The sequence below is a fragment of the Thalassophryne amazonica genome, chromosome 16 (assembly GCF_902500255.1).
Source record: "Thalassophryne amazonica chromosome 16, fThaAma1.1, whole genome shotgun sequence".
Lineage (NCBI taxonomy): Eukaryota > Metazoa > Chordata > Actinopteri > Batrachoidiformes > Batrachoididae > Thalassophryne > Thalassophryne amazonica.
Genome location: NC_047118.1, coordinates 1,538,322 through 1,551,262, shown reverse-complemented (window position 1 = coordinate 1,551,262; position 12,941 = coordinate 1,538,322). Strand labels below are relative to the sequence as shown.

The 12,941-nt window shown below is 42.8% G+C and overlaps 1 protein-coding gene and 1 long non-coding RNA gene across 4 annotated transcripts in view; one reads left to right on the top strand and one right to left on the bottom strand.

The window, feature by feature from the left end:
• The window catches only part of med25 (mediator complex subunit 25), a 52,316-nt gene extending 49,237 nt beyond the window's left edge, over positions 1-3,079 (bottom strand). For 2 of the 3 annotated variants that reach the window (XM_034190368.1, XM_034190370.1), the window contains exons 1-5: positions 2,954-3,079; positions 1,447-1,623; positions 1,313-1,358; positions 1,069-1,193; positions 866-964 (exon numbers count right to left, since the gene is read on the bottom strand). In XM_034190368.1, the coding sequence (XP_034046259.1) occupies positions 866-964; positions 1,069-1,193; positions 1,313-1,358; positions 1,447-1,604 (428 nt within the window). In that variant the 5' untranslated portion in view covers positions 1,605-1,623; positions 2,954-3,079. Of the gene's footprint in view, positions 1-865; positions 965-1,068; positions 1,194-1,312; positions 1,359-1,446; positions 1,624-2,576; positions 2,666-2,953 lie in introns of those variants that run through there. The other variant, XM_034190369.1, reaches the window with a different exon arrangement.
• On the top strand, positions 1,494-11,482 carry LOC117527869. The gene is made up of 3 exons (XR_004565627.1): positions 1,494-1,625; positions 9,394-9,403; positions 11,449-11,482. It is a non-coding gene; the product is annotated as an uncharacterized LOC117527869 (long non-coding RNA).
• Positions 11,483-12,941: the final 1,459 nt, after the last annotated feature.

Sequence of the window (12,941 nt, the reverse complement as noted above, 5' to 3'; positions counted from 1 at the left end):
GGTGCTTGGGCCAATTTCCACCAAAGTTCAAACATCTGGATCATCTGTCTGTTCTCCCACCCCTTCCAAGTCCTCTGGCCAATTTCCACCAAACTTGATTTGTGGATGACAGTTAATCCCAGAATTAGTTTGTTTTGGCAAAGATCAAGGTCACTGAGGTAAAAATTAGAATTTTCACTCCGAATTGCATGAAACTTAGCACACATATGGAAGTCGGTTCTGGAACTGGCCAGACAATGCCAAATGTGCCAAAGGTCAATCATTGGTGTCAAGGTCATTGGGGTTATAGGTCAAAATTTAAGCTTTCGACCATTTGCCTCAATACTGGCACACTTATAAGGGTTTGTTCCAGAACAGCACAGCAAGGTCAAATTGGCCAAAGGTCAATCATTGGGGTCAAGGTCACGTCTGTTTGTTGGTCAATTTAGGATTGTAGTGGATAAGTTCATTATTTTTTTCTCATCCTTGGGATACAGTTTTCATTGTTGTTCTTATCTTTTGTTTAATCACAATGGAAAAAGTGAATCTGCATATTATCATAAATCTTCCCAATTTTGCATTCAGATTAACATACTGTGGATTTGCAGAGCCAATTCCAACACGGCAGTTTAATAACTATTAGTAAATCAGCATGCGCTTATCTTTTTTGGGGGGAGTGCTATGGTGTTTGTGCACATTTTTACACACAAACTATCACCGAACAGACTGGACATTTGGCGTATGATACTTTTCTGTTTGTTTTCAACTCTAGGATGCCATGAGAGCAAAAATAAATCTTTGGCAAATCTGCTACAAATGGGAAAATGCTGTGACTATGCAGACTGTCTGTATGGGTTGTGGCCAGTGATAAACCGGATCATCTTACATTTGCTCTCTCATCTTCTTAAAATCATCAAAGAGCTGCAACGCCACAGAGAGGCCCTCAGCAATCAGACTGCAGCTTTCTGCTCCACCACCCATAAACCTGGGACAAAAAAGGGGAAATTTAGAGTTTATTTCAAAATGACAGGCAACATTCCAGTCATAAGAGTTAACGTGATTGTCGCCTGAATAACTGTCATCACTTACTGGATGCTGTCGATCCATGAGACAAACTCGAAAGCTGAACTGGTCGGGGCGTGACACTGGACATAGGACTCAGGAGCACAGTCCACTGTGTTGAACACCACTAAGCCATACTGTGTCCCGCCATACTGCAAGCACAAAAAGGGCAGGAATCATTTTGATAAAGCTTTTCTACGTATTCACCTGCCAACAAGTGACATGAATGGAAATATGAAAATAGATTGAAGGGAAACAAAAAAGGACTCACATCTCCACCAAAATCTGTTTCCGCTGGAGGCCCACCATTAAAATATCTACAATATATAAAATAAAAAAAAAACATATTCAGCGTTGGCTATGCGAGAGAAAAGACTTAAAGGTGGAATATTTTTGTGCTCTTACTCAATAGCAGGCAGGATGTAATTTTTTCTTAGTGATTCAAAGTAAGGGCCGAGGTTTGCCGTCCCTTCAATGACAAACACTACATCAGCAACCTGGTTGGCCCCTGGCTTAGCGGATGGCTCCATCATCGTTGCACCTGTCACCGTGGATATGGACATACAGGTCTGCAACTAAAGGCTGTGGAAATTCCCAAAAAGCAATTTCAAACGGAACTTGAAACTGCAAAAGCATTATCACCTCAACAGATCAAATTCTTCTGAGACAAAGTTGAAATTTATTTTTGAAATTTAAGTTTATTTTTTGATGCAATTTTAATTTTTTTTATTTTTTAAAGAAATAACTATTTGATAATTAACTCACACACTCTGGAAGGCTAGAGGCTGGAACACATTCAAATTAGGCAGTCTGACCCTTAAACACACTGGATGTGAAGAAAGTTAACTAATAAATAAAAACAGAAAATATGAATGGCCAAATCCATACAGTTTTTTGTTTTTTTTTTACAAATTAAAACTACTAAGGTTTATGCATTTTAACTGCATACAATTTATTAATTAAAAACAATGTAAGGTGTCTGGCAGCACGGTGGCTTAGTGGTTAGCACTGTTGCCTCACAGCGAGAAGGTCATGGGTTCAATTTCCGCCTGTGGTCTTTCTGTGTGGAGTTTGCATGTTCTCCCCGTGCTTGCATGGGTTTCCTCTGGGTGCTCTGGTTTACTCCCTCATCTAAAAACATGCAGGTTAGGTGGATTGGAATCTATAAAATTGTCCGTAGGTGTGCATGTGGGTGTGTCTGTGTTTGTTTGTCTATATGTGGCCCTGTGACAGACTGGCGTCCTGTCCTGGGTGTACCCCGCCTCGCGCTCTATGACTGCTGGGACAGAGCAGTTGGACTAATTGGACTATGCGGTTGAAGGTAGGTGTAGGTGTGTGTGTGTGTGAGAGAGAGATGTAAGGTTTCTTTCTCAGTCAAGTGAAGATAAAACAGGCAAGGATGACATTTATACAATAGGTTAATAATAAACTTGAGATGTTTAAAATGCACAAACAGATAATCCTAAATGAATCCAATGTTTCAAATTCATGAGTTTAAGTAAAAGCTGCATGATCAAAATGGGTAGAAATCTTACCTGCAATTAAAACGCACAACTGTTTACAAGTGTGAACATTTTTTGAGTGCACAGCAGAGAATGAATCATGAATAACGTGGCGTGTCCCATTCCTGCCTCAACTGTCCATCTCTGAGGGGTCAGAGGTCAGAGATTAAGGGGCGGCCCGGGATCGAGTATTCGTTTACATAAGATGTCGATCTGCTTTGTTTAATTGCCACAATTATTACTGTACGTTATACTCTGGAATACCAGCAATCGCGAAGAGACAAAAATAACCAAAACAATCAGTCCAGTTAGCATCACCAGTACTTAGCTGGTAGGCTAGATGAGCAAACACAACAAACTAGCTAATAAAGCCCGCCACGACCTTACACACAAAAACACAAGGGACTGACCTGGATAACTGCCGCCAGCCAGGAAAACTGTACAACAAATTAAAGCAAAAACATAACATAAACACGCAGCACAGCTAACAGCTTAGCGTTTATCGGAAGTGACAGCCGAGCACGCGCAGATGAAATACAGGCCAGAGCGGACATCCGGCTCGTGTTCGCGATATTGTCTTCTGCCATCTTGTGTAGGAATTGCCATTGGATGGAAACATCGATTTGTATTTACCCACTGGATGGAGGACCGCGGTGATCCGCTCAGTCCCTGGCTGTAACCAGAGCGCCGCCATCGTGGTTATAGGATAGAAATAGAAATCAATGGACATGATCAATGTTTTCAAGAGAGTTTCAGGATCAATCTGCATTTTCCACGCTGTTACATTTATTCAAACTCAGTCTTTCTGTGTAGGCTCTCAGTTGTCCAGGTGGTTTCCATAGTAGAGAAGCTTGAATCTTCGACTGGACTGGGTTGCTTGACGTGAGGACGTTTCGCTTCAAATCACAGAAGCTTCCTCAGCTAAAATTCTTGCTCTGGTAGTCTGACTTCTGTCTTGACTCTTGGAGAGAAGAATAAACCAGAAGCCAACAAAAGCTGGAGTTTTTAACCTAACCAGACCCCTCCTACCGAGAGGCCGACTGCTATAGGCTAGTGACTAAACAATAGCTCTAATTAGCACCTATTGTGCACTCTCCTAATGATGGGATGGAAGCCTCCCCTGATGGCTCCCTTGACGACTCTCCTGATGACGTGAATGACTCATTACCATGAACAAAAGACTGAAACTGCTTTGACCTCAGTACCCCATTGTAAACAGGAGATAAAGCGTGTCTCAGACCCCCTCCCCGGTTAAGGCTGGGTTTCAACTGTTTCACATAGAATGCCTCCTTGACCCCTCTCTCAAACCATTTCTTCTCTCTGGCTAATATTTTAACTTCTTTGTCCTCAAACGTGTGGTTAGTGTCTTTAAGGTGGAGATGAACTGCAGACTGAGGTCCACTGGCACCCTTTCTGCAGTGCTGGTATAGCCTCTTGTTTAAAGGTTGCTTAGTCTCACCTATGTAGTGTTTGTTACAGTTTTCCTGACATCTGATAAAATACACTACATTGCTCTGTTTGTAACTAGGGATCCTGTCCTTAGGGTGAACTAATTTCTGTCTCAAGGTGTTAACCGGTTTAAAGTAAACTGGGATTTTGTGCTGTCTGAAGATCCTCTGTAGTTTTTCCCCTACTCCTGCTAAATAAGGGAGAGACACTCCTCTTCTTCTTGTCTCCGTCTCCTCTTCTCCAGCTTTTGTTGGCTTCTGGTTTATTGTTCTCTACAAGAGTCAAGACAGAAGTCAGACTACCAGAGCAAGAATTTTAGCTGAGGAAGCTTCTGTGATTTGAAGCGAAACGTCCTCACGTCAAGCAACCCAGTCCAGTCGAAGATTCAAGCTTCTCTACTATCAAACTCAGTCCCACATTTGTACAGCCACTCATTGTCAAAACAAATACAGAAGAGGATCAGACTCTTTATAGTTGAGAAGCTTGAATTTTCTTGAAGCTTCTCTCCTATGGAAACCACCTGGACCTCCTGGTTCTCTCCCTCAGCCCCAACCAGTCCCAGCAGAAGACTGCCCCTCCCTGAGCCTGGTTCTGCTGGAGGTTTCTTCCTGTTAAAAGGGAGTTTTTCCTTCCCACTGTAGCCAAGTGCTTGCTCACAGGGGGTCATTTTGACCGTTGGGGTTTTTCTGTAATTATTGTATGGCTTTTGCCTTCAATATAAAGCGCCTTGGGGCAACTGTTTGTTGTGATTTGGCGCTATATAAAAAAATTGATTGATTGATTGATTGACAACTGAGAGCTTTCACAGAAATCAGACTCTTTATATAAACAGGCTTGAATGAATTTGTTAGTCCCAGTCCAGATGTTGTGAAGCAAGATAGTAAATAATATCATCAGCATTATGTCTGCCACAACACAAGATACTAGTCTGATACTTAATTCATTTAATTATGAAGTTAAAGCACACTTGCAACATATTAAAGACATGCAGCTTTTACGGAGCGTTTCTCCACGAAAATATCAAATACAATAAATAAAATGAAACAGTCATGCTGGCCAGGGTGAAAGTAAGATTATTCAATCATTTCTGGATTAAGTTGAAAGAAATCTGAAAACACTACACTGGAATATCCAGTATATCACAGAGAAATTAATCTCATTTGTGTATATTCTTATATTAGTCAAATCAAAGCAATTTTATTTATATAGCGCCAAATCACAACAAACAGTTGCCCCAAGGCGCTTTATATTGAAGGCAAAAGCCATACAATAATTACAGAAAAACCCCAACGGTCAAAACGACCCCCTATGAGCAAGCACTTGGCGACAGTGGGAAGGAAAAACTCCCTTTTAACAGGAAGAAACCTCCAGCAGAACCAGGCTCAGGGAGGGGCAGTCTTCTGCTGGGACTGGTTGGGGCTGAGGGAGAGAACCAGGAAAAAGACATGCTGTGGAGGGGAGCAGAGATCAATCACTAATGATTAAATGCAGAGTGGTGCATACAGAGCAAAAAGAGAAAGAAACACTCAGTGCATCATGGGAACCCCCCAGCAGTCTAAGTCTATAGCAGCATAACTAAGGGATGGTTCAGGGTCACCTGATCCAGCCCTAACTATAAGCTTTAGCAAAAAGGAAAGTTTTAAGCCTAATCTTAAAAGTAGAGAGGGTGTCTGTCTCCCTGATCTGAATTGGGAGCTGGTTCCACAGGAGAGGAGCCTGAAAGCTGAAGGCTCTGCCTCCCATTCTACTCTTACAAACCCTAGGAACTACAAGTAAGCCTGCAGTCTGAGAGCGAAGCGCTCTATTGGGGTGATATGGTACTATGGTACTATCTCCCCCTCTAGCTGCCACCTTATCATGGTGGGGGAGTTTGCGTACCCGGATGATCCTAGGAGCTATGTTGTCGGGGGCTTTGTGCTCCCTGTAGGGTCTCCCAAGGCAAACAGGTCCTAGGTGACGGGTCAGACTAAGGGCAGCTCAGAACCTCCATGACCAGTGAAAGATCAAGGACCGAGACGTCACCCGGTATGGCGGAGCCGGGGTCCCACCCTGGAGTCAGGCCTGGGATTGGGGCTCACGCGCGAGCGCCTGGTGGTCGGGCCTTAGCCCATGGGGCCCGGCCGGGCTCAGCCTGAAGGAGCAACGTGGGCCCGCCCTCCTGTGTGTTCACCACCTGCAGAGGGGGCCATGGGGGTCGGGTGCAGAGAGAATTGGGTGGCGGTTGAGAGCGGGTGGCCCGGCGGCCCGGTCCATGCTCACAGCCCCTGGCTGTTGGCACGTGGAATGTCACCTCGCTGGGGGGCAAGGAGCCTGAGCTTGTGCGGGAGGTTGAGAGATACCGACTAGAGATAGTCGGGCTCACCTCCACGCACAGCATGGGCTCTGGTACCCAACTCCTGGAGAGGGGCTGGACGCTTCATTTTTCTGGCGTTGCCCACGGGGGGAGAGGCGGAGAGCTGGGGTTGCATTGCTTATTGCTCCCCAGCTCAGTCACCATGTCTACGTCGAAAGGAGTCAGTTGAGGTGGCTCGGGCATCTTTTCCGGATGCCCCCTGGACACCTCGCTGGAGAGGTGTTCCGGGCACGTCCCATTGGGAGGAGGCCCCAGGGAAGACGCAGGACACGCTGGAAGGATTACATCTCTTGGCTGGCTTGGGAATGCCTTGGGGTTCCCCCGGAGGAGCTGGGGGAGGTGTGCGTGGATCGTGAGGTCTGGGCGGCTTTGCTTGAGCTGCTGCCCCCGCGACCTGACTCCGGATAAAGCGGAAGAAAATGGATGGATGGATGGATGGATGGATGGTACTATGAGCTCCCTAAGATAAGATGGGACCTGATTATTCAAAACCTTATAAGTAAGAAGAAGAATTTTAAATTCTATTCTAGAATTAACAGGAAGCCAATGAAGAGAGGCCAATATGGGTGAGATATGCTCTCTCCATCTAGTCCCTGTCAGTGCTCTAGCTGCAGCATTTTGAATTAACTGAAGGCTTTTCAGGCAACTTTTAGGACAACCTGATAATAATGAATTACAATAGTCCAGCCTAAAGGAAATAAATGCATGAATTAGTTTTTCAGCATCACTCTGAGACAAGACCTTTCTGATTTTAGAGATATTGCGCAAATGCAAAAAAGCAGTCCTACATATTTGCTTAATATGCGCATTGAAGGACATATCCTGATCAAAAATGACTCCAAGATTTCTCACAGTATTACTAGAGGTCAGGGTAATGCCATCCAGAGTAAGGATCTGGTTAGACACCATGTTTCTAAGATTTGTGGGGCCAAGTACAATAACTTCAGTTTTATCTGAGTTTAAAAGCAGGAAATTAGAGGTCATCCATGTCTTTATGTCTGTAAGACAATCCTGCAGTTTAGCTAATTGGTGTGTGTCCTCTGGCTTCATGGATAGATAAAGCTGGGTATCATCTGCGTAACAATGAAAATTTAAGCAATACCGTCTAATAATACTGCCTAAGGGAAGCATGTATAAAGTGAATAAAATTGGTCCTAGCACAGAACCTTGTGGAACTCCGTAATTAACCTTAGTCTGTGAAGAAGATTCCCCATTTACATGAACAAATTGTAATCTATTAGATAAATATGATTCAAACCACCGCAGCGCAGTGCCTTTAATACCTATGGCATGCTCTAATCTCTGTAATAAAATTTTATGGTCAACAGTATCAAAAGCAGCACTGAGGTCTAACAGAACAAGCACAGAGATGAGTCCACCGTCTGAGGCCATAAGATCATTTGTAACCTTCACTAATGCTGTTTCTGTACTATGATGAATTCTAAAACCTGACTGAAACTCTTCAAATAGACCATTCCTCTGCAGATGATCAGTTAACTGTTTTACAACTAGCCTTTCAAGAATTTCTGAGAGAAAAGGAAGAATATAGTAGAAGAATATTAGTAGAATATATAATGTCAAAGCGACTGTCATGTGACCCACCAAATTGAGAGAGAAAGGATTTTACATTCTATGAATTTGCTCTTACAGAATATCTCAGGATGGAAAACTTGATGTGAAGAAAAAAACAGAGGCTAATTAAATAGGAATGAATTGAGACTTATGAAAGTGAGACTTCTAATTGAATCGCTAAAGGAATGGTGAGGTATTTATCACAACAAAGCATTCAGGCAGTAAAACTGAAATCACTGCTTTAAAGAATACAGATCGACACAAAAATAAATAATTTTCTAACCTTTATTAAGCAATTTCAGTCATTTCCCCACATCATTTATATTAGATATATTTCAATTCAATGTATTCATTTTATATAGTGCAAAATCACAACAGAGTCGCCTAAAGGCACTTCACACAAAACAATTTTTTTTTTTTTTTTTTTTAAAGCACAGTAAAAGAGTAAAAAAGTAAAAAGCATAGTAACATACTATGCCACTATGCTAGCCATATGAAAGGGAAAATAAGTGCATCTTAAGTCTGGACTTGAAAGCCTCCTCAGAATCTGACTGTTTTATTGATGCAGGGAGATCATTCCACAGAACAGGGACACGATAAGAGAAAGCTCTGTGACCTCCAGACTTCTTATTCACCTTAGGAACACAAAGTAGTCCTGCACATTGAGAATGCAAAGCCCGGGCCGGTACATAAGGTTTAATTAGGTCAGCTAGGTAGGTCCCAGGCAGTGAACACCTTTATAGGTTAGTAGCAGAACCTTAAAATATGATCTCACTGGGACAGGAAGCCAGTGAAGAGATGCCAAAATGGGTGCAGCATTTTGAACCAACTGGAGAGCCCTAATGCTAGACTGCAGTAAACCAGAAAATAGAACATTGCAGTAGTCCAATCTAGAAGAGATAAATGCATGAATCAGGGTCTCAGCATCAGCCATAGACAGGATGGGACAAATCTTTGCTATATTTTGCAGGTGGAAGAAAGCAGTCCTAGTAATATTTCTAATGTGGAGGCCAAAGAACAATGAAGGATAAAAAATTACCCCAAGGTTCCTCACAGCAGGAACAGTGAATGGCAATCCCAAAATGCCACAGTATTTGCCCAAGGGGTGCTATACAAAGGGAAAAAGCAGGGAGCCAAAGACGGATCCCTGTGGAACCCCAAATTTCATGTCACTAAGGTTAGAGGTAGTGTTATTGTACAAAACACAGTGAGAACGACTGGTCTTGTATGACGTCAACCACGCAAGGGCACACTTATGAAATAATAGTATAATACACACTTAAGAAAGCTCGCTCCACAAATTGTTATTATTACTTTTTGTTTATTTAACCTTTATTTAACCTGCTGATACTCCTTTGTCAGCTTGTCGCAGCACCTGGACGCTGCACAAAACAGCATTTTCAGATCACTTTAACCCAAGTTTAAGTCAGCAAATAATCTATTTCTATTTAATCTAATGTCTGACGAGGTGATGAGGAAGTAATGGGTAGATATGGTATCAAGGACAGGAATGTGGAAGGACAGATGGTAGTTGAATTTGCAAAAAGGATGGAAATGGCTGTGGTGAATACCTACTTTAAGAAAAGGGGGGAGCACAGGGTAACAGAGGGGAGGAAGGTGCACACAGGTGGACTACATTCTTTGTAGGAGATGCAAGCTAAAAGAAATTGGAAACTGTAATGTGGCGGCAGGAGAGAGTGTTGTTAGACAGCATAGGGTGGTGGTTTGTAGGATGACTTAGAGGTGAAGACGAAGAGAGTGAGAACTCAACAAAGGATCAGATGGTGGAAGCTGAAGGAGGAAGACTGTTGTGTGAAATTTAGCAAGAGAGGCACTGGATGGAGTGGAAGCAATTGTGGACAACTGGAAAAATACTGCAGATGTGATGAGGGAGACAGCTAGGAAGATACTGGGTGAGACATCTGGACAGCAGAAGGAAGACAAGGAGACTTGGTGGTGGAACAAAGACGTCATAAGAAAGCATAAGGCGAAAGTGTTTGGTGAAAAAGAATTCTGATAGTCAGAGGAGTACAAAGAGATGTGGCGAAAGGCAAAAAGAGAAGTGGCACAAGCTAAGGAAAAGGCATATTGTGAGCTGTACAAGAAGATGAATAGGAAGGAAGGAAAAAAGGACTTGTACCGATTGGCCAGACAAAGGGACAGAGCTGGAAAGGATGTGCAGCAGGTTAGGGTGGTAAAAGATGCACATGGTAATGTGCTGACAAGCGAGGAGAGTGTGTTGAGAAGGTGAAGGGAATATTTTGAGGAGAACATTTTGTCCTTCAATGGAGACCTGGACTCGCGAGGAATACTTCAGTGGAGGGTCCTGTAAGTCCCCTAGGCTCCATAATGGGGCCGACACCATGATCACATAGGAGTCTAACAAAGACAAGTCAAGTCTTGATTAAAATCCAAACAGCACATAGTATCATAATAACAATAATAATAATAACTAGAAGTACTCGGAGAGCGCAAACCTCCGCCAAGGCCATAGGGTCACTGACGTCACATGGAATACCCTTTGGCAAAGAGACTTATTCCACGTCGTTTCACACATCTACCGTCATGTTTCAGATTCAGTGGTTAAACCCTTAGATCTTCAGCAAATGTATTTATAAAGAGAAACTGCATGAACTACACAAGTTTTTTTTTATTTTCTAATAACAAGTTTATTCAATAAAAAGAAACAATTAGTGTTGTGTCGTAACTTAAATTTTGTTCAGCCTTTGTGACCCGTCTTCATGAAGTTAGATGCAAAAATGTTGAAACTGGCCCTATCCTGCAATGATAAAGAATCCTTAAAAAAATTACTGGATCCGGATCATGTTCCGGATCATTACCAAAATTTAATGACTTTTAAGTTAGGCCAAGATACACCCGTGGTAAGAATTTCATTGAAATCCGTTGTGGATTTTTTGAGTAATCCTGCTAACAAACCAATCAACAAACAAACGGACACGACTGAAAACATAACCTCCTTGGCAGAGGTAATAACGACTGCGGGAGTATGATGTCAAACAAAATCAAAATTCCATTCAAGGGATCCTGTCATCTGCACTAATTTAGTCTAGTCTATGGATACAGGAAAAGTTGGCCCAATGCAAACTCAGCCCACATGTGAACCCTACCCCTACCCCTAACCCTAATCCTGTAACTCTAACGCTAACCCTAACCCTAACCCTAACCCTAACCATACCGCTACCCCTAACCCTGCCTCTAACCCAGGCCAAGTTCTTGACTCGGTCAATTTCTCTTGTTACCCAACAGGCCATCTGGTGTATCAATATGGTTTCCAAAATTCAACAAAAATATGAAAACTATTCTGAAAACAACATGTTGCGACATGATAGACAGATTTATCTACAATTATTATGGTCTCCACCAAGATGATTGGTTTATTTATCATCAGGATGTCTCCAAAATATAGGAATGGACATCAATACCTTTTGGTACAGCTGATCGTTTGGGATTTCTACATGTTATTTAGCCACATCTCCAGCAGATGTCAGCAAATATCTACAGTGACCAAAGCCAATAACCAGCCATCAGAGAAAATTTGAAGAGCCTTTTTCCTCATTGAGAAGGTTTGAGTGTCTACATCTATTTTTAGACTGACAAAATACAGGAAAAGCCTGAGGGACACTAACACAATCATTAAGTCCTTAGAGGGTATATCGGACCCTATTCTCTGACTACACACCGTGCTGCTGATTTGATAGTTGTTGTCATACTTGACTAGCTTGCAGCTTTTTCCAGTCTGTTTCATTCAAGCCATAACCTTCTCTTAACAGAATGCCCATCCCAACCCTAAACCTCAGCGCTGAAAAAAAAAAAATCGTAATTAGTGGGACAGCTGTAAGCATGTTAACCTGCTGTCAGAGCGCACAATACACCCGCGGCTAAACTGTAGTCATAACACATCGGGATAATGTTTCTGTGGTTCCAACAATAGCATCTACTCCCCTGTGGCATCGGAGGAGAGTCAGCTTTGGAGCTCATCAAATTCTAAACCTCCCACAGAAAACAATACCTCATATCAATTTAACCTAAATTCAAAGCAGGACAACAAGCTGTGAGCTCAACCAGCATTCCCATTTGGGGCATCAGCAAACAGGGCAGTAGTATCCAGCAGCCATAAGTAAATGGACCTTTCTGTAGTGCTTTTCCATCCAATTCACACATCCATGTCAGCTTGCAAAGTGCTCAACTGCACACTGGGACCAACTTAGAGATTGAGGACTAAGGGACCTTGGTGATTTTGGTGTTTGACAGGGATTAAAACCAAGGATCCTGTGGGCTTGAGCCCACATCTTTAACTTCTAGACTTCTTTAACTTCCTTCCTTATGACATAAAGGTTTGTCCACGGGAGGGTTGGCGCCAAAGGCTACCCCCCAGGTACAAACATTAAATCCCTACAGTGTCCATGTTCTTGGCCAAATTAAAGTGACAGGAAGGACTGTGGTCGTACACTCGTAGTGACCCTTACTTGTGAAAACTGTAATGTTTTCTGCTGCTCAGAAGGGATATATGCTCTGTCTTAATGCTTTGAACCTAAACACACGCAGTGCCCACAGTTGCCAAGCAATTACAGAAAGCCTACTCTCTGCCTTCGGAAAACCAGAGATTGTTCTTGTTGTGCTTTTTCTTTATTTCTTTTATGTGTGGTCATGGAGTGATACAGTAAAATGTAAATGAGGAAAGCGGTTGGTGCTGTAGGTCTTCATTGTCTGAGACATTCAGGTGGTGCAGTTAAGAAAATCCATCTCCTGGCTTTGGTGATCCAGCTGGGACTCTGAGGGCCAGATGGCGAGTGCACAACAGGTAATCACAGCTCGTATGCTGACACACCGTCACGCACACAAACCTGTGACCACAACTATCTGAAGCACTTTGGATGCTGTTATAGCAACCGGCCAATCAGTCTCAGTGCCTTTTTATATCGACTCCAGCACTTGTACCCTGCATACAAGGAATGAAAAAGAGCTCAGATATACAGGTATGCTTCGGATTGTTTTTTTTCTTT